This window comes from Suricata suricatta, chromosome 6 (assembly GCF_006229205.1).
Source record: "Suricata suricatta isolate VVHF042 chromosome 6, meerkat_22Aug2017_6uvM2_HiC, whole genome shotgun sequence".
Classification (NCBI taxonomy): domain Eukaryota; kingdom Metazoa; phylum Chordata; class Mammalia; order Carnivora; family Herpestidae; genus Suricata; species Suricata suricatta.
The window spans coordinates 65,794,162-65,815,878 of NC_043705.1; the positions used below are offsets into that span (position 1 = coordinate 65,794,162).

Sequence of the window (21,717 nt, forward strand, 5' to 3'; positions counted from 1 at the left end):
ACTTATGAATCCTTTGAGGTAACTGATATTGGTATTGCCATTGTACAGATGAAAAACTGAGGCTCATAGAAATAAAGTAGAGCTCAATATAGTAGTATTTAGCAAGTTGCACAGCTACTTACACTAAGTAGTATATAATTATACTTACTATATTAATGTTATTTGAGATTCAGCCCCAAGATATCTAACTTTAAATCCCATTCTTCACAAAAGAATGATTATAAACAGTAAAGAAAATTAAATTTAGGGCTAATCTAAAATCTTTGTTTAGATTTTTTTTGTTAAATTATCAGCCATAAGAATTGAACACTCTACTTCCTTACATAGTAGAAGATAATGAATAATGTCCTTGGACTCCAAATATAAGATAATATAATACTTATTTGCTAATTTTTGTGTTTGGGCTAAGGAAAAGAAATTATTTAAAATGTTATTTTTTAAAAAATAAAAGCTAAAGAATCTATTGACTGAGGCCATGTTAATTAAAAGAAGCACTACTAGAAAATGTATCCTTCACTATTAATAATATGTATAACATTTAATTAACTATGGAGTAAATACCTGAAACGAAATCTTTAAATCCCTTTGAGTTCCCTCGCAAGAGAGGTAATATATGCTCACATATGAAACTTAGCTGGTATTGCAAAGTTGAGAAATTCTGTCGAGAAAGAAGTTGGAGAGTGTGGACCTACATCATAGCTTAATTTTATTTACATGCTTCCTACTCTTTTAACTCACTGTAAGTTCTCTGAAGCAAGTACTACATCTTTTATATTATTTCTTGGGGCACTGGGTGGCTCAGTCAGTTAAGTGTCTGACTTGATTTTGGCTCACATCATGATCTCATGGTTTATGAGTCTGAGCCCCACCATCAGGCTCTGTGCTGACAGTGTGGGGTCTGCTTCGAATTCTCTCTCTCTCTCTCTCTCTCTTTCTCTCTCTCTCTCTGTCTCTCTCTCTCTCTCTTTCTCTCTCTCTCTCTTTCTCTCTCTCTCTCTTTCTCTCTTTCTCTCTCTCTCTCTCTCTCTCTCTCTCTCCCTCTCTCTCTCCTCCCACTCTCTCTCTGCCCCCTCTCTGCCCTTTCTCTCAAAGTAAATAAATAAAATATTTATATTCTTCATATGAATCACAATATTTCCCATGTGTTGGACAGTGAAAACCTTCTAGAAGAATGCTATGTAACATTATTTTGTTGAAGAAAGATAAAATATTTGGAAGAGCATCCCCAGCTTTCAGAAAGGCCGGTCCTGGACCCATCTTCCACTTTGCTCATTTCCCCACTAGGTAGTGATGTGAGTTCTGAACCCAGAAGCGCACATGTGTACATGGAGCACTCGTAGAGAGAGGGCTGAGCCTGTCTGCTTCCTGCCTCAATGGAAATGGAAGCTACAGTGCCTTACTAGATGGACACCCAGCCACTCCGTGTTCACTCAGGGAGGGAATCAGAGAGAGTCCCAAAAGAGTTTAGATTGCAGACCATCCTCCTGTCAAGAAGGCTGGCTGGAATCTGGGTTTTTATTAGGATATACCCAATAGCTCTTCTGTGTCAAATAGGATAGCTTTGACAGTGCTGGGCCCTGCCAAGCGGCCATGGAGTGCATTGGCATTGACACTTGAGTGAAAGGGGGTGATGTTAATAAAAATGCTGAGACGACAGGCTAACCCGGGGATCCCAAGCAAGCCAGGATTGTCCCAGGCAGACCAGCGTCTCAGGTTACCCTAGCAATTGCCCAACTATAAATCCAATCTTCAGCTCTTTTTCCCCAAAAAAAAGCTTACATATGAAAACATGTCCTTACATAATTAATGGGTTGGTGAAAATAAACCGTCTCTAAAACCTGTAGTTTTAAGAAAGTTCCTATCCAAGATAGAGTGGTCATTTCTTAGTGTTAAGATTTGGTGTAAATTTTGGAGGGGTTTTTTTTGGCTTCTCTGTAGTTTTTTCCTTTCTTTCTTCTCCTCAGCAATAAATGTTAACAATGAATTGGGGCTGCTTTATAGTTTTGCCCTTTAATATTTTCCTATTTATTTATTTATTTTTGAGAGAGACAGAGACAGAGAATGTTGGGGAGAGTCAGAGAGAGAGGGAGACACAGAATCCAAAGCAAACTCCAGGGGCTCCAGCTCACAAGCTGAGTTCGCTTAACCCAGATGCCCCTCTTCTTGCCCTTTAAAATTAAAGTGCCCATAGAACCCTTTTAGAGTTTTGAGAGTAAATCAAGTATTTCATGGAGCATTCCTGAAGAAACTTTAGTTTACTTCTCTGATTGAAAAATAATAGCAAAAAGATAGTAAATGCTTTGTCCCTACTAAGTAGCTCTTTAATAATCGGACAAAAGTATTTGAAAATCATAACACACAGTATTTGACAATATTTATTCTGGTTCTTAATATCTGGAATCATTACTAATTTCTGTTTAAAGGCTATATTATCTTAAATCTATAAATGTGAAAATTCCAGAAGTGTGATACCTCAAAGAATTTTTATGTGTTGGTGAGAGGTCCCAGAATTTGCCAGTTTTGCCAATTGTAGTGAGAAACCTGCTCCTTATTCCTGCCTCCTCGGCACATGATTTATACCTGTGTGTTTCAGTAAAGCAAAACATAGGATGTTGAGTTCCACATTTCTATAAAAAAGTCCACACAAACTATGTCATTATTTTGAAATTGATTCACTTGAGAATGTTTCTAAAACAAGGCCATTTGATTGTCTTTGATATTTGATTAATTACGTTGTGATGAAGAATTTCTTAAAAGTTGACTAGATTTTTTTTTCCCTTTTAAAAGCAGCATAACAAGGGGCCCCTGGGTGGCTTAGTCGGTTAAGCATCTGACTCTTGGTTTCAGCTCAGGTCAGGATCTCATGGTTTCATGAGTTCGAGCCCTGCATCAGGCTATACACTGTGGCGCCTGCTTAGGATTCTCTCTCTTTCCCTCTCTCTCTGCACCTCCCCTACTCACACACAGTCTCTCTTTCAAAAATAAATAAGTAATCTTAAAAAAAAAAGCAGCAATATAATGAGTAGGAGCCTCGGGAACCCAACAGTCTTTGAGGGGCCCCTTTGGCATCCCCCTGGTGCCAGGGCTTCTGCCTGAGCTGTTTCTTAGCCAGTGGGCAGCTTTTTAACCACTGTGGAGCCCTTGCCCAAACTGTGGACCAAATAGAAATAATAAAGGTTGTCGTAGCAAAGAAAAAAAAAAAAAGGCAACATAAAAGATTTATAAGTACAATAGTTATGTGTCTGGCTATCTGCTTCCAGCAACTTGTGGAGCAGGAATAAGTCAGGAACACAAAAATTGGGCATCTCCGGATGGGACCTTGGTGTCAGCGAAGATGTAAAATTGACAGGAAGGCACACCCACATTAATCCCATCATTGTAGAAAGTGTATTCCACATCCATTCAGTGTTTTCAGATGGACACCTGATTTAGTTCACAGTTTAAAGGAATTGGCCTCAGTGCTGTATAGTCTTTTGCTCTGAATAAGAATAATAATGAATGAAGTAGGTGAGGAGGAGAAAAACATTACTCCCAAACAGGGTTAACATAGACTTAACAAAGTAGCTGATATCCTTTCATGGATCCAGTAATTCCCTATCCTCAGGGTCCTTTTTCTGGACAGCACTATATATTATATATTTCAGTCTGTTCTCTCTAATCTCTCTTTTGTCATTGTTTTCCTCAGACACATTAGTTACACCTGAAATTAACAAGTGCCTCTTTTTGCTTCTTCTTGATGTCTTTTTTCACAGTGTGGACCGCCTCATTCTTCTGGAACGGAATCTCCTTTTGGCTTCCCTTGGTATAGTTAGTTGTAGCTCTCCTCCTCCCTGACCTGACTGACTGGTTTCTCTTCCTGTTCATGTCCTCCAGCTGTTTGTAATCCTGTGCATTCAGGCTTTTTATCGTGTCTTCCTTAAAATAATCCTAAAACGACGTGGCTTCTGCTTTTACTACAGTTACTCCTCTAACCTCACTTCTCTCCTGATCTTCAGTCTAGTACTTAAAATAATCTTACATGTTTTCACTTCTACATGTGTGACATTTAACTTAGTTTCCATGGTGAAGTGATTCCTTCCCCTGTTTTTATTGGCACTGGGTCGTCCAGTTTCCCACTTTTCATTATCATCACTTTTCTTTGTTTGCCTACCACTGTCCAAACAATTGAGCTTAATCCATAGAATGTTAACCAATCTCTGAATGCTAGATTCTTAAAGCTTCAAAAAGGCATTTTAAAGGATGTTGAGAAGAGCCAGGTTTAAAAGTACTAGTGAAGAATGCTTTTCACATTTATAAATGTTGGGGGAAATATAGAAAAGAGTAATATTTTGTGACATGTGGAAATTGTGTGAAATTAAAATTTTCAGATCATTTTTGACACAGACTGTTATGTCCTGCTACGTCTAAAATATTTACTATGTGACTCTCCTCAGAAAAAGTTTGCTGACCCTTGGTTTAAAAGATTAGTGTCCAGGGCGCCCAGGTGGCTCAGTCGGTTAAGCCTCCGACTTCGGCTCAGGTCAGATCTCACGTTCGTGGGTTCGAGCCCCGTGTCAGGCTCTGTGCATTAGCTGTGCTGACAGCTCAGAGCCTGGAGCCTGCTTCCAGTTCTGTGTCTCCTTCTCTCTCTGTCCCTCCCCCTCTCATGCTCTGTCTCTCTCTGTACAAAAATAAATAAAACATAAAAAATTTTTTTAATTAAAAAAAATAAAAGATTAGTGTCCAATTTGTTAAAACAACAAATTCAAAACTCTGGTTTGTCCTCTAGCTTTTAAAAAACAATGTGATTATACACCCATGAATCCACAATCATTTCCATCACCCCAGAATATTCCCAGGCCCACCTGCTGAACGTCTCTCCCTCTGCTCCCAGAGCCCAGCAACCACTGGTCTGTTTTCTGACTCTCTCCATAAATTTGTGTGTTCTAGAATTTTGTGTCAATAGAACCACATAGTAAGTACTCATTTGTGTCCGGCATTTCTTATCCAGCATACCAATTTTGAGATTCATTGATGTTGTTATATGTATCAGTAGGTTGTTTTTTTTTTTAATGTTTGTTACTTTTGAAAGAGAAGGAGAGCAAGTGGGGAGGGGGAAACAGAGAGAGAGAATAGACAGAATCCCACGCAAATTCCGTGCTGTCAGTGCAGAGCCTCGCTTGGGGCTAATCCCACAAACCGCGAGCTGAAATCAAGAGTCAGCTGCGTAACTGACTGAGCCACCCAGGCGCCCCAGTAGTTTGTTCTTTTTTTTTAAGGAGGATTTTTCCAGGTTATTGAGCAATAATTGACAAATAAAATTGTAAGATATTTGAAGTATATATTATGGTAGTTTGATATACATATACATATACACATCAGCAATGGGCCATTTTGATTCATGACCATAGTTTGCTGGTCATGACCATGACCTTGCAAACCTTTTACTGTTAGACAAAACTAAAAGCAAACTTCTGAATAATCTTTTCTGAATAGAAAAACCAACCAGATAGCATGAAGACAATTTACTTTAATTATTTTGTTGCTGATGTTGTTATTATTATTCATATTATTTCCATGCGCAAACTGGGTATTTCCAGTGACTGTGGCAGCAGTTTCTTAGAATAACCAAAAATAGTTTCAAATTATAGTCTTAAAAAGTATTTATAGATATAACAAGATTTAAATAAATAATCATGGTATTTTTATCATTTTAATTTAAAAAATATGTTTTACATTCAAAGCTCCTTCCGACTCATTTCTCTTCACTTCTTATTAAAACCATAAAATAATTAGTCTCAGATTCCAAACCTCTTCTACAGTTAGTTCCATCACTCTACTATTATGACCACCTCTAGTCTTCTCTACTCTCAGTCCTACCACCCAATTCAATATGTACTTCTGATATTTTTCTAATCTAGTGACTCTCAAAGCAGGGGGTTAGTGGGGTCAGGGATTTGTGTTGTTATAACAACACACACACACACACACACAACTTAATTTTTCTTCTGTCTAGGCAGAAATGATCTGGCTCCTAATAAGTAACATCATGACTGATTAGTGTTCCATGCTTTGAAACTTAACAGAAGCATGAAGAACAATCAGAATCTCAGAGATGAAACTTCTTCTAAAATTCAGGAGAAAAGGCTGAAGAACAGGGATCATATCTGGAGATGAGATTGCTGAGGCACAACCTAATAATTGTTTTTGGTTTCATGAATATTTATCACAAAGAAGCCTGACCAAATGTTTCTTGCGTCCATTAAGTGACACGCAGAGAAATATGTCCTTAAACTGTAGATAAAAACTTTGCCTGAAAAAAAAAAATCTTACCTATACTCTAGATATATATGATAAAAACATATAGAATTGTTATTTGTAGGAATTACAAAGTTTAGAACAGATGTCTTTCTGGGCACCTCGGTAGCTCAGTTGGTTGAGCATCCAACTTTGGTTCATGTCATGATCTTGCAGTTCATTAGTTCAAGCCCCGCATTGGGCTCACTGCTGTCAGCACAGAGCTCACTTCAGATCCTCTGTCCCCTTCTCTCGGCCCCTTGCCTTCTTGTGCTCTCTCAAAAATAAATTTAAAACATTAAAAAAACAGACATCTTTCTAACTCCAAACCTTGAAAGTGAAGGCCTGCTAACCCAATATTTTAGTCATAGACATGTGTGAAGCCAACAAACTAAGCCAACTGAAATTATATTGACTCTACTAGTTCTGAATAGATAGTGTCCCTTAAAATAGTAGGAAATTTTAGAAGAACTTAACATAACCTATGATGAACACTAGATAATTGCCTATCCCGTCCAAATAATTTGTAAAAACATTCAGGAAATAAATATTCCGGTAGTATATTTCTAAGTATTTCAATTGTGCTGATGAACCACTGGCCATCAAGATGAACTCACTTGTTTCCTTTCTCTGTATATTTAATCCACACATCAGATTGTGGATTCTTATTATAAATAACAGCATTAGCAAAAGCCACTGAAACTGAAAAATAAGAAGAGATAAAAAAAAAATAAGAAGCAAGGAACAATGCAATTCCTACTTATCTCATACCAAAAAAATGTACAAATGCACAAATAGTGGATTTATCTTTTCAGTGCTATCACTGGCATGAAATCCATTGTCTTTGCTGCCAAGTCGCTGGCGATAGAAACAGCAGTTAGGTCTGCAGCCCAAGAGCATGCAAAGCCAGAAACAAGAGATCAACGGAGGCTTTTCAGGGTTGTCTGCCAAGGGAAGAGCAAAAGCAGAAAACTGTGAAGCCCTTTGAGGGGAAGTGGCCACAAGAAGCAGCAGCAATATACAAACCCAGCCCCAGCAGAGAAACCAGACATAGCCTTGAAGTCACCTGGGAGCTCAGCACCAAGCAAGCCCACCACCAGAGGGGCACCAGCCCAGACTAACATAGACCCAGTCAGGGGCAGATGCTTGCTTCTCCCATGCGAGAGTCTTGGCACTGTAAATAACACGTGAAATGTAAAGCCTAAACCAAAACAAAATTTTACTGAGCATCTACTGGATCACTTAACTATAGTGAGAGAAAGAGAGGACTAAAACCGTCACATGCCTCAGACTCACATTGTCCCCGCCCGCCTTCCCACTCTCACCCACTGCTGAAATTTAAAAACCGTAATCTCCTACTTCACAAATACTTCTGAAGCTCCTTTTGTGTACCAGGGTCCATGCTACAAATTTAAAGCACAATGGTGAGCAGGACATAGTCGCTTGCTTTCTTGGAGGAAGTTTAATGGAAGATACTCTTTTATTTTAAATCCCAAATGTTTGATTTTTTCCAGCTGAAAACTGAATTTTAGTGAAGATTTCATTTCTCAGATTTTATTGTCCTGCATCATTTTGTGCACTTTCTTAGACTACCTAAAAGACAAGAGGTTTTATTTAGGCCATTCATAGGGCCTCCACAAAAATGTGGAGATTTTGAAATTGCACATTTTCCTGGTGGCTCCAAAAACATTATACCTATTATTTTAATATCTTTATGTTTTAGTTTTTAAAATATGGAAAAGAAAAACAATAATAAATGATCCACATGTCCATGTTCCATATATTTACAATTGATCTTTATTAACCCATTATATAGAATTGATCTCTAGTAATATACTGACAAATTTGCTTGTAGTTTTAAAAAATCACTAGTTGGAAAAAATGATAAATATTTACTATAAAGAACTGAAACAAAGAATAAAAGCATAATGATTAAAAACTTTTTTTAAAGTATTCTCTACACCCAAATTCATGACCTCAAGAGTCACATGCTCTTACTTTTTGAGCCAGCCATGCACCGCAAGGTTAAAATCTTTTAAATCACTTCAAAAAGTGATTTTAATCCTCATTAACATTAGGTGACCATAACAAAAACAGTGATGGCCAGGAATTTTCCGAATTCTGTAGCCAAAACCACATATCCAAAGCATTTAAGAGAACCCCCAGCAAAAAAAATTCTACTCAGGTATATCATAGACTCTTGAAATCTAAATAGGAAATTGTGAGGACAGCTTGCTGAAGTAAAGGGGACGTTGCATACAAGAAAATAATGATAAAAACAAACACTGTTTTCATCAGAAACCTTGGAAACCAGAAGACAAAAAAATATCTTCAGAGTCCCCCAACAAATTAAAAGTCTGTTAACCTAGAATTCTATATCTAGTGGAAATATCTCTGTAAAATGAAGATGCGGAGTGCCTGGGTGGCTCAGTCGTTTAAGTGTCCAACCTCAGTTCAGGTTATGATCTCACTGGTCCTGAGTTTGAATCCTGCGTCCACTCTGTGCTGACAGCTCAGAGCCTGGAGCCTTCTTCAGATTCTGTGCCTCCCTCTCTCTCTGTCCCTCCCACATTCACGCTCTATCTCTGTCTCTCAAAAATAAAGTGAAACATTAAAATAATAATAATAATAAAATGAAGATGGAATAAAGACATTTTCAGGCAGACAAAAGTTGAATTTATTTGTAACATACGAACTATAAAAAAGGCTAAAAAGAAGTTCTGCAAGATTAAGGGAAAGGAAAGTGATATAAGAAAAATCTCGTTCTAAAGAAAAGAATGAAGAGCACCAAAAAAAAGCAAATAAGGCATTAAAAACAAAAGGATCGTTTTTAAGATCATTCCTACTTTTTACATTTATGTGTCATTAAGTCTCTTTGAATTCTATTAGTTATTTAAAAATAAAAGTAATATTAAGTGCACATTATTCTAGACACATTTCTAGGCATACTAAATATGATTGGATGTCTGATTACAAGTAAATTATAAATATGTGACCATATTATAGTTGCTGTAATGTACAAAACTAAATTTACTTGAATATTTAATTAGAAAAACTAAAATGAAATTGTTGAATTTCAAATAATTGTTCTATACCACAAATATAGATATTATAGGTAGGGGTGCCTGGCTGGCTCCTTTGGAGGAGCATGTGACTTTTTTTTGTTGTTCTTGTTAACATTTATTTATTATTGACAAACAGAGAGAGACAGAGCATGAGCATGGGAGGGGCAGAGAGAGGGGGAGACACAGAATCTGAATCCGGCATGTGACTCTTGATCTCAAGGTTGTGAGTTCAAGTCCCAAGTTAGTCATAGAGCTTACTTTAAGAAAAAAAAAAAGATAAGAAATTACAAATACATTAAAGGATTAAAAGGGTGCCTAGGTGGGTCAGTCACTTACTCTTGATTTTGGCTCAGGTCATGATCTCTTGGTTTGTTGGATTGAGCCCAAGTTGGGCTCTGTGCTAATAGCACACAGCCTGCTTGGGATTCTCTCTCTTCTCTCTCTTTGCCCCACTGCCCAGCTCACTCTCTCTTTTTATCTCAAAATTAAAAATTTTTTTTTCTAAAGGATTAGAATCACTGTTTTTTATTACTTACATATTTCAATTTTATAGTATTGATTGACTACATGCTGTAAAAGAATCATCAATACTCAGATCTCTCATCTCCTCTCTCCCAACCTTAGGACTTTTTTAAGTTAATATTGTTTTTTTAGGTTGTCTAGACTTAACTTTTTTATTTGAATCTCTATAATTCTCTTAATTTTTTCAGTATTGGTTTTATATCTAAATGCATAGATATGGGTCTTTTTACATTTTTTAAAGTTTATTTGAGAGAGAGAGAGAGAGGGAGGGAGGGAGGGAGGGAGTATCCCAAGCAGGCTCCACACATGGCTCAAACCCACCAATCGTGAGGTCAAGACTTGGCCACCCACCTGACTGAGCCACCCAGGCGCCCCACATGATCCTTTTGCCATCTTCATACTGAATTCTGTTTTTTCCTCTGTATGGGCAATTCATCTCTTTAATGGTTATATTTTATTATCATATGGTTTGAGTTATCCCCATCTAAGAGGATACATGGGTGCTGTGTTCCCAGCATTTTTTTAAAATGGTTGATAATTTCAAATGCTCTTTTGGCTGAGTATAATATTCTTGGGCCACTTTTTTCCCCAGAGCTTAATAGATTCTGTTCCATTGTCTTTTAGCACTAGTAGTTGATATAAAGAAGTCTGAAGTTACTCTAAAATGTACCACTTTTTAAGAGATTGGCTTTTTTTCTGTTTGAATATCTTAGAGTTTAAAACTTAGTAAGGCTATGATCTGGAATTAAGGAATATGTATCAAAATTTCCCTGGTACATGGTATTATACTTTCAATTTGCAGGTTCAGTTATCTTTTTTTATTTTATAAGAAACTCATATTAATATTATGTCTTTTTATTCATTTTCAGTTTTCATTCTTTGGATTCCCTTTTTCAAGGATAGCAATGAACAATTCTTGAAGGTTTTTTCCCCCCTATTAGCTTCTTTAATTCCTTTGATCTCTGCCTTTTTCATCTTGGTTCCCTGGAATTTATATTAGCAGTCTCTTTTATTTTCAAATTCTATGAATCATAGTTAGTTCCAACTACTGACAGCACAATTGTTCATCTTTGTGGCCGACAGTGAGAAGTGCAGTGTCTGTAAGACCAACTCCTTATTCCCTGTAGAACACTAGCTTTTTATTCCTCAAATATTTAAGTTCTGGTACCTCTACAAACTTTACATTTTAGTGCCCAGACATTTAATTCTTTGTGTTTTCACGGCCGGCTAGGCACTATCACCTGCATACTTTTATCATGTACATTGGCCAAAACTCTTTGCCAGAAACTGAAATAAATATTATAAGTAGAGATCGTAGAAGTCGGTACGTCAGGTTGCTGAACACATTTAGCTCAGGATCGGTAAGAGCTCTTATTGAATTGGTGTGTTAATAATGCTCACTGGTGGAGGGCACAGTGTAAAGTCTGTCACACTTTGTGTGGAACGTGGGAAAAGTAAATAGTGAGCTAATGTTTCACTTTATGTAGAGCCAATTTAAAATTAAAGAAATGGGACTGAGCAGCTGTTTTTAAATGGACTCATTGAATGCATTTAATTTTTTTAACCACTTTTTTTGTTACCTGAAGGAACTATGGGAAGGGAGAGGCAGAGACAAAGGGGATTGCTGACTGGGACAGCTTGTGTGCAGTTACGATTTGAATACCTGGATTGTACCCTCTTCTGAGATCTTTTTCCAAGTCCTGTCAAGATTAACTGCTCCTAGGGGCACCTGTGTGGCTGTCGGTTAGGTGTCCGACTTCAGCTCAGGTCATGATCTCACGGTTCCAGGGTTTGAGCCCTGCGTCAGGCTCTGTGCTAACAGCTCAGAGCCTGGAGCCTGCTTCGGATTCTGTGTCTCCCTCTCTGTCTGACCCTTCCCTGCTCATGCTGTGTGTGTGTCTCTCTCTCAAAAATAAAAAAATAAAAAAAATTTAAAAAGATTAACTGCTCCTGTTTGAGGGCTGTATCATAGTCCTCAGAGGGAGACACTTTCAGATTGAAGATGAGTTCTCCAAATCAGTGCAAAGCCCCAACTTTACTTCCTTCAGGAGCAGGCAGTTTAATCAACTTCCTGTTTTATCCAGTTCTCCTTTGCCACCACTTCTTGGGGAAAATCTGTCAAATGGCAACACTGATTCTTTCACACTTCATATGGAACTGATAGAAATTACTGAGATAAGCAGCTATATCTCATGGACTTATTTTCCTCTTTGATGATGTTAGGAGCATCTTTTAACTCCTTTAGACATATGGTCTGTTTGTGTCTCACTGAATGTATGCCAATAAGTTTAAATGCCTGAATCAAAAAAAAATAAAATAATTGCCTATAGTAGTATGGTTCATCCAGATTCAATATAACTAAAGACTTTGAAAGCATTTTTCATCATTGTAGTAGGAAATGCAACAAAATAATCACAGTAGCAATGTGTTGGAAAGAATTCCCTTCCATAGGCCTTCCCAAGTAAAGCACAGGAACAACAGGTGGATGGATTAAATAGGTCTTGCTTCTAAAAGAGTTAATCTGTTATTTTGTATGATATTGTCTCTGTGAGCAACTTGGCGGTAGGAATCTGATGTTTTCTCCTTACCTCTCAGTGCCTGACCATGCACATATAGTAGTGGGTGGTCAACATTTTGGATTGAACACTTGAGATTCTAGATCCTCTCTTAAATTATCTTACAGACCAGCATATGAGGGAGAGCCTGGGATTTAACATGCAGTGTTTGGGAAAGGAACTTGTTTTTACTCTGAGGTCAGAAATCTCCAAGGGCTGAGTACTTTAGATAAAGAAGCTCCTTTTTCTGTATTTGCCCAGCCTGGGCCCCGACCCAGGCGAATGTCACACACTCTGCATTTAAACATTCTTTTCTTTTCATTTTAGCAGTGTTTACGTTTCCTTAGGGCACATCTAAAAGATTCAAAGTATTTATTGTATATGTATTCTTTTAAGAAAAAGAAAAAAACCACATGTAGTTTTCACATGCAAGTTATTTTCAGCAGGCAGTTCCTTTCCTGAAGCACAAAAGGCTAGATATAAAAACAAACAAGAGAGAACGTGCTGTTTTAACAAATGGGTCCTTAGAGATCAATTTTAAAGCATGGTTTTTGTTTCCTGATCTAGCTTTTACCCTATCACTTCGTAACACTTAGAGAAATCCTGAAATAAATCAGGGACATTCTCACAGTTTTTAAGGCTGACAGTTTAATTTTTTTCCTGTTTTGTCTATTGCTGTGGCCAATTTAGTTAGGTCATATCATATCCATGTGAAAAATTACTTGTACAAGAAACATTTTGGATGTGTGGACGTGTGTGTTTTCAGGAAGATTTGTTTCTGCTAACGGTCATATCATCATCCGCATGTGAAACTAATTCACTTATCCTACATAATTTAAAATACTAATATTGCTCAAAAACAGACAGAACAACCCTAATTCAAAGGGAAGCAAATGTTTCTGTTACTAACTTTACACTGCGGTTACAGTCATTATATTTAAAAGTATTTTTAGCAGATGAACCACTGATTTTAAACATACTTAATTATATAGATTAAATACCAACTCTGGAAGGCTCATTCTAGCAGAAAGGGGAGAAAGACCTAATTTATGGCAGTATTCTAGAAATGGCAAGAGAGCTTACACGCCAGCATGCCCATCTTCCAGATTGCTCTCGAATTTCATTTTACTCAAAATTTATTGTCATTCTTATGCCTTGAGTATTTTCTAATAAACCTTTTGCTGTTTATACCAGCAGATACGAGTTTCAAGCCCCCAAGTATATTATTTGCATTATTGCTTCCATACTCCTAGAAATGTCATGAACCATGAGAGAATGCAAGCTTCACACAATGAAGATACTTTCTTGTATTTTATGAACAATGTTAACATTAACTCCTTTTCTTCTTTAATAAGCTGAGTGTATTGCTTTCATTTTTGTGGATTAATGTAAGAATTTTCCTAAGGAGATTCTTATTTGCTTCCAAAACTTAAACACCAAGATTAACAGATACAAAAGCGCAATTTAATGTATTTTATTGGCTGAGTATAAAGGTCAAAATTACCAAGCACTATAGAAGCACCATTAGAAGTATACAGTAGATCCCTTGTAGAAATCCTGAAGACAGCCAGTGTAGGCCATGTCTGGAACACAAATACAAAATCTGAGTTGCTCTCTGTGATGGAAGCATAGCAATTGTCAAGAGTTTGACTAGGTTGCAAAAGAATTTAAAGGGCCATCAGATCTTTTAGAATACACTAGATAGCTTTGTTGTCTCCTGTAACATTCACTGAGAAGCAACGCTTGCCAAATACTGAGCAATCTACAGAGTTCCTCTGAGTCCCTACCCAGTGATTCTGTTCTCAAATGAAGTAAGTCAGTGAGCTATATGAACAAAATCAGAAAGCTCGATTAGGGCTGCCCTTCTGGAAGTCTACAAGGTGGTCAGAGCTCTAGTACCTCACTTCAACCATTTTTCTAAAATAAAAAATGAGAATAAGTGAGATCCATGGGAAAAGAATAGTTTTTTGGAAGTCAAGAGGTTTGCTTTCTAAAACAAAAGGCTACGTGGCTAATCAGATATACGTCTGCAGCTCTGTTTTCATGTATTTGTAGGGCTAGATTTCAGAGTCACTTGTGTTTTAGTCAAGAAAGAAAATGTTTTGTTTTGTTCTTTTTAGTGAGACGGCACGTTTCCCAGATAACATTGGAAAAGTTTTTTGTGACGTTCAGAAATTTACAGTGGCTCCTTGCTAGACTTGTAACATGTTCTATAATTCCCAGCTTCAGGTAGAATTTGGAGAACGCTTGTAGAAAATTGGCTATGCTTATAACTGCCTTTCTTTTGCAGCTGTGGTATCTGGACTTTTTTTTAACAAGCTAGTTTTATTTTCTTTTGCAGGGGCTTTATGTTTTTGTGGTTTATTTCATTCTACACAACCAGACGTGCTGCCCTATGAAGGCCAGCTACACAGTGGAAATGAACGGGCACCCCGGGCCCAGCACAGCCTTCTTCACGCCAGGGAGTGGCATGCCTTCTGCCGGAGGGGAAATCAGCAAGTCCACACAGAATCTCATCAGTGCTATGGAGGAGGTGCCTGCCCTTGCTCTTGCACTTGCTCACGTTCTCCCTTCCTTCCCCTGCCTTCCCCTGCACTCCTCCTCTCTCCCTTCCCTACCCATCTCCCTCTCTTTCTCAATCTCTCCCTTTCTCTCTCCCTCCCTCTCTCCTCACCCACATTGAGATGAGTGCAGATTAAAATGTACTATGTGACTTTTAAATCCCTTTCCTGTGGACAGCCTCAGATCGGTGGTATTTGATTGGCTTACTGTGCCCTTTATCTAATTCCTTTTTTCCCTACCCTGTGAGCTAAACTAACCAGCAGTTTGTACTGGGAAGTCAGAGCGTAATTCATTGCCTCTTTCTTCAAAATCTTCCTAATTTAACATGGCAGAGACTGAAAATGCTTAGGAAATGGGTTTTTTTTTAAATATTGTTCTTCCTAAAAATACTTCCTCCCCTCCTTTCTTCACCCATCCCAGCTCATTACTTCGATCCCAACAAACACTCAGTGAAAAGAAAATAGGCTAAAACTCTTTATTATTTAAGTACCAGAAAATATTTTAGGGCAAAAGCTTGGAAGAGGGCTTCAGCAGCACCGCTAGAAAATCTATCCAAGATGTCCTCTGTGAGATCAACATCCCACCGTTCTCTGCATTCTGTCCACATCATTTTGCCATCCTTTGTCTAAATCACATTGCCACCAGTCTGTCAAAACGCCACCCGCTGCATTAATGGGACCACTGCTCAGAGTTTAAACCTACCTGAAGACATTTGCCCAGTAAGAGACAGTATGCAGGTCCCTGACCATTTCTGCAGTGCCCCAGCATGCTTGCTTATGGTTCCTTACCTAGCTCTCGTTGTCCTCTCTGTATTAAAGAGCCAAGGGGACGGGCCCCTGGGTGACTCCCCTGGTTAAGCATCAGACTCTTGTTTTTGGATCAGATCATGATCTCAAGGCTCGTGAGTTCCATTCCTGAGTTCGACCTACATGTCGAACTCTCTTTCTGTGCGTCCCAGACTTCCACTGTCTCTCTCTCTCTCAAAATAAATTAGTAAACATTTAAAAAAGAGGAAAAAAAGAACCAAGGGAAGCAGTATTTGTGTTTGGATCCCGAAAACTGGCAAGAAATCAAAGTGCACATGTCTGAAAAGGTAATGGTTTATCGATAGGTAAGTAGGTAAATAGGTAGGTAGGTAGGTAGATAGATAATCCACCTGCTCAGTGATATTTTTTGTCTCCCATGTTAATCTTTTTTTTTATGTCTTTATTTTATTTTGAGAGACAGAGAGAGAGCGAGTGGGGAAGGGGCAGAGAGAGACACAGACACACACACACACAATCCGAAACAGGCTCCAGGCTCTGAACTGTCAGCACAGAGCCCGACGCATGGTTTGAACCCACAAACTGTGAGATCAAGACCTGAGCTGTCGGACACTTAACTGACTGAGCCACCCATGCGCCCCAGGAGTGAATCTCTAAAAAAATATATTTTTTGGTCTTTTTGATTGTTTATCCAATCTAGCATTTGTCTAGATCTGAGCTCTACAATTCAATAGCCATTAGCCATGTGTGGCTATTTAAATTCAATCTAAGTAAACTTAAATAACATCAAGAATTCAGTTCGTCGCTCACCCTGGCCACATTCAAGTGCTCAGTAGCCACATGTGTTCAGTGGCTCCTGTAATGGAGAACACAGATATAAAATATCTCTTTCATCACAGAAAGCTCTGTTGAGCAGTGCTGGTCTAGACGGTCAATTTCTTACTGAAATATTTTAAGGTTTAATCTTCTTTCAGATTATCTCTACCGTCATCAAGTCACCTTTCTCAGTAGGAGGCACCCCTGTAGTTTCTCAGAAAACCCCATGTCCTGAGAGAGCAGCAGTGACGATTCAGTTCCTACCGGAGCCACTGCTTGAATGTTCATGTCGGGTGTTGCGCAATGGTGCACCCTTCAAGTGTGGTCTGCGTTCCTCAGAGACTCAGAATTGGCCTTGATCTAGCTGTCAATGAGGGACTGTCAGTGACATTCTAGAAAGCTATGCAGAGAAGGGAAAACACTGGGCAGGGAAGGATTAAGGAGTTGTTTATCAGTGACCAAGAGGGAAGTGAATATATTTAATCATTTTAGGTTAGAACTATCTTTTTAATCATTTAATCCAATGATTATGTGAATATTTATTTTATAACTGGAAGTTTGTGCCTTTTGCTCCCCTTCAGCTATTTTGTCCACCACTTCATTACCCCACTCTCAGTGCTTATATTCTTAATAGTTTTCTTTCCATATATCCTACATAAAAATAAAACCTGTTGTTTAGGTTTAAAAAATAATTTTCTTGGAGTGCCTGGGTGGCTCAGTCTGTTGAGCATCTGGCGTCTTGGGATTCTGTGTCACCCTCTCTCTCTCTGACCCTCCCCTGCTCATGCTGTCTCTCTCTCTCTTTCTCAAAAGTAAATAAAAAACATTAATGAAAAAATGTTTTAAATAATAATAATTTTCTTTCCCCACACATGACCACATAGAAATCTACAAGTAATTCTGATAGAGAAACTGTTGAGAAACACCAGATTAGTTGTCCCTGGGGATGAAAGGCAAAATTAAAGAGGTCTTATTCTAAACAGTTCGACAGTCCCTTCACATGGCTTTTGTAATGAGAATGTGGAAGTAAATTATTCATGTAAATATCAGAGTAAATAGCTAGGTGTTGATATTATGGTTTCCTTTCTCCCCACCCTACACCCTAAAGGTGCCACCTGATTGGGAGAGAGCATCCTTCCAGCAAGCCAGTCAGGCCAGTCCTGACTTGAAGCCAAGTCCGCAGAATGGCGCCACATTCCCTTCTTCTGGAGGATACGGCCAGGGCTCACTAATAGCCGATGAGGAGTCCCAGGAGTTTGATGACTTGATATTTGCATTAAAAACTGGTATGTATGAACCCACAAACCACATTAGAAGTAGGCACTCTTGCTATGGTACAGCTTGTATCTTCTTCCCATGAAGTGCACATCCTGATTCTCATGACCCATTCCTAATCCCAGCCAAACTTTAGGATATTTTGTTCTTGGCACCAAATATAACACACTCTAAAAATAATTTATAATTCGCTTTTAAGAAAAAGGCATACTCTAAATGTAAATGTCTGTGTCCTGGATCTTGATGTAACACCAAGATACCATTGAGCCAACTTCAGTGTTGTAAGACAATCTGGTAGGGACGTCACTCTGAGAGTTTTGCCTCTGACCTGCCCAGGAGACCTGGAGTGTCTTTGAACCCAAAAATTTCAAAGGCGGTATGATGCGCTGCATTTTCCAAGCACCATCGCATACAGTATCTCACTGGCTCCTCCTACATTTTCAACTCCACGCAACCTGTGACCCTACTGGATAGTTGTTTTCAAATCAAATATGCATGTTTTTTCCTTTCCTTTAAACATTTTTTTAAAATTCCTAAGTAAACGCTACCCCAGTGTCGGTCTTAAACTTAGGACCCCGGGATCAAAAGTCCCATGCTACCAACGGAGCCAGCTAGGTGCCCCTGCAGGGTTTTTTTTCTTTTATTTTTTTCCTGAGAAAGATCTTGAACTGCCACTGTTGAAAAAATGTCAGTGAACTTTTCCTTTCTAGATGTGCAAGCAAGAAGATATGCCCATGCTCAGATGAGCCTATTAAAATAATTATTCCAAGTGTATATATATGTATGTATATATGTGTGTGTGAGTATGTATATATATATGTGTGTGTGTGTGTGTGTGTGTGTGTGTATATATATATATATATATTTATATATTCCTATATTAAGAATAGTGCTTGGAGGGGCAGCTGGGTGGCTCAGTTAGTTAAGGGTCTGACTTTGGCTCAGATCATAATTTTGCAGTTCGTGGGTTTGAGCCCCATGTTGGGCTCAGTGCTAACAGCTCAGAGCCTGGAGCCTTCTTCAGATTCTATGTCTTCCTCTCTCTCTCTGCCTCTCCCCTGCTTGCTCTTCCTCTCAAAAATAAACAGGCCTTTAAAAAAAATTTTTTTAAATAATAGTGATTGGAAAATGAATATTTTCCAATAATCATATCTAACAATATTGTTGGGAAAAAGAATGAATGAAAGAAAAATGAAACTTAGAGTTTGCTTGGAGGAATCGAATTCACACAAATAGGATATAAGGAAGAGTAAGTAAGTAGCGAAATGAATTATTGTTGAAGAGATCAAGGAAATTTTTTTATACCCTCTCAATTGTTTCTTGAAAAATATGTAGGTTTTAAATAGGTGAAGGGCGGAGGAAAGGCACTGCAGATGCGGGAGTAGAATGAGCCATGGCCTGGGGCTTACAGGTGCACGGTGATAGGTGCCTGGGGAGAAGGGACCCTGCTTGCAACATGGTTGCGGAGGAAGGCTAGTGCATCCAGGCAGCAGGAGAAAGGCCCGAAAGGTAATTTACCTGCATGGTTAATAATTTACTGTAGTTCCCCAACTGGGTTTCAGCGAACATCCTCCTTGAGATATTTATAGTCCTCCTCAATGGGAGGATCCCCTGACTGAGCCTGTTTGGGAAACTGCAAAGATTCACAATTCAATTAGCATTTTAGCAGCTCTAAAAATTCCTAGAGTAAAGAAACCCACTTCACTTAATTTAACCTGGTGTTTCCGGAACACATTTAGTAATAGATTCATTTTGTGGGAGCGGAACACTTGCTGGAATTTTACATAATGTTAAAATCCTGCTTGGATGCCATGCTAAGGAGTGGGATTTTTATAGAACCTAGTGAGCCATGGAGGTTTTGGAGGAGAAGAATGGCATGTTCCCACTGGTTTTTGAGACAAAATAACTCTTACAAAAGTATGAAGAATAAATTTAGAAGCAAAACCAGAAAAGGCTGGGAGATTGTTACAGTTGTCCAAGGGAATGAGGTTCAGGCCCCAGACTGGGGAAGTGGAAATAAGAAAGAGAAGATGAGCACAGGAGGAAGGCTGAGAGGACACTCAGGAGACAGTCAGGAAAGGCTTCTGCTTCTCACTTTGGAGGCTGAGGGATCATATAAAGAGCATTTGTTCATTAGTGTACAGGGAGAAACTGGTGCATTCAGATTTGGACTTGTTGGTTATTAGGCCTGGTGGATCTTAAACATTCAGGCTTGAAGGATCTTAAGCTGAGCATTTAAGGTTGGAGGTGTTGGTTTGAAATGCATCCGTGCAGAGACTGTATTTGAAGCTGTGGGGATGGACAAGTTTGATCTTGGGAGAATGAAGGGGAGAGGGGAAAAAAAGAGGTGAGGAAGGGAAAGAGGAAGGACATCCTGGATAATATCTACATTTCAAGAGTGAATAGAAGAGGGTCCCACAAAGGAGACTGCAGTGTGCTGAGAAAGAAGTAAAGAGAGAAGAAAGTTTCATGAAGGAGGGAATGAACAACTGCCCAAAATGCTCACTAGCGTTCGGACTAAAAAGGAGCTTTCAGAGTACCAATAATCCTCAGGGAAGATTATGTCCCCAGCACTATAAAGTGGTCAGTTGTTATTATGACACTGGAAACATAAAATGAATTATTGCAGGATAATTAAATTAGATGTGGGTCCTATATATATAACAGATATTAAGTGCATTCAGTTCAGGAATGTATGGAATGACTTGCTTACTTATAGATGAGTTTAACATTCCATGGAACTCATTAAACTTGTTAGGAAATAAATACTTAAAAAGACCAAAATAACAGTCTCTAACATTGGTTCACTCTATTTTTAGGAAAGGTACTATAATAATCAGGCACTACCCATAGATACTTCATCATAGAATATGGTCAAATCAGAGAAGTAGTCCACATGCCATTCCATGTACAGCTGAATTTACAGTTGACACATAGGCCAGATATGTCTCAACAGAGGGTTTTGTTTGATTCTCATAGCATTTTAACATTTTTTAAAGTACACATTTAAAAATTTAGAGATATTCCAGGGTTCCTGGCTGGCTCAGTCAGTAGACTATGCAACACTTGATCTTGGGGTCATGAGCTCATGCCCTATGTTGGGTGTAGAGATTACTTGAAAATAAAATCTTTAAAAAAATTTTAGAGATATCCCGTAAAACCCCAGAATTTCTTTCTTTCTTTTTTTTTTTAAATCTAGGGGCATCTGGGTGGCTCATTTGGTTAAGCATCTGACTTTGGCTCAAGTCATGATCTCACAGTTTGTGGGTTTGAGCCCCATGTTGGGCTCTGTGCTGACAGCTAGCTCAGAGCCTGGAGCCTGCTTCGGATTCTGTATCTCTCTCTCTCTGTCTCCCTCTCTCTGACCCTCCCCTGCTCGTGCTGTCTCTCTCTGTCTCTCAAAAAATAAATTAAAAAACATAATTTTTTTTTAATCTAGCAACAGAGTGCTTAAAATCTAGCACAGTCTTAACATCTTCTTGAGTGGAGTTGAGTAATCTACCCCTTTAGACAGAGCATGAGGTCTTTGAGTCATCCAGTGCTCACCAGACCTGTGTCGGTGGTCTAAGCTATCCGACCTGTCCTCTGTGACATTTGAGTATATAAACCTTAATCTATTACAGGTCCACTTTAACCATGGGCCACTCCAAGTCTGGTACTGGGCATAGTGAGTCTTCTAAGCCTTTTTCATTTAAACCCCTAAACAACTTTGAAAAGCTATGTAACCCTTTGCATATATTTTAATAAACATACAAAGATTTTCATAAGTTGAAATAAGATCAAATAATGTAATTTCCACTGTATTATAAATTTAAAATGAAAATTTTACATTATTCTTTTATACTAATTCATAGAGGTCTAACTATCATAGCAATTGGATAC

The 21,717-nt window shown here is 38.4% G+C and overlaps 1 protein-coding gene across 1 annotated transcript in view; it reads left to right on the plus strand.

The window, feature by feature from the left end:
• ADGRV1 (adhesion G protein-coupled receptor V1) overlaps positions 1-21,717 on the plus strand; it is a 506,381-nt gene that overhangs the window by 478,551 nt on the left and 6,113 nt on the right. The window contains exons 88-89 of the mRNA XM_029942597.1: positions 14,760-14,951; positions 17,669-17,846. Coding sequence (XP_029798457.1) covers positions 14,760-14,951; positions 17,669-17,846 — 370 coding nt within the window. The remainder of the gene's footprint in view (positions 1-14,759; positions 14,952-17,668; positions 17,847-21,717) is intronic.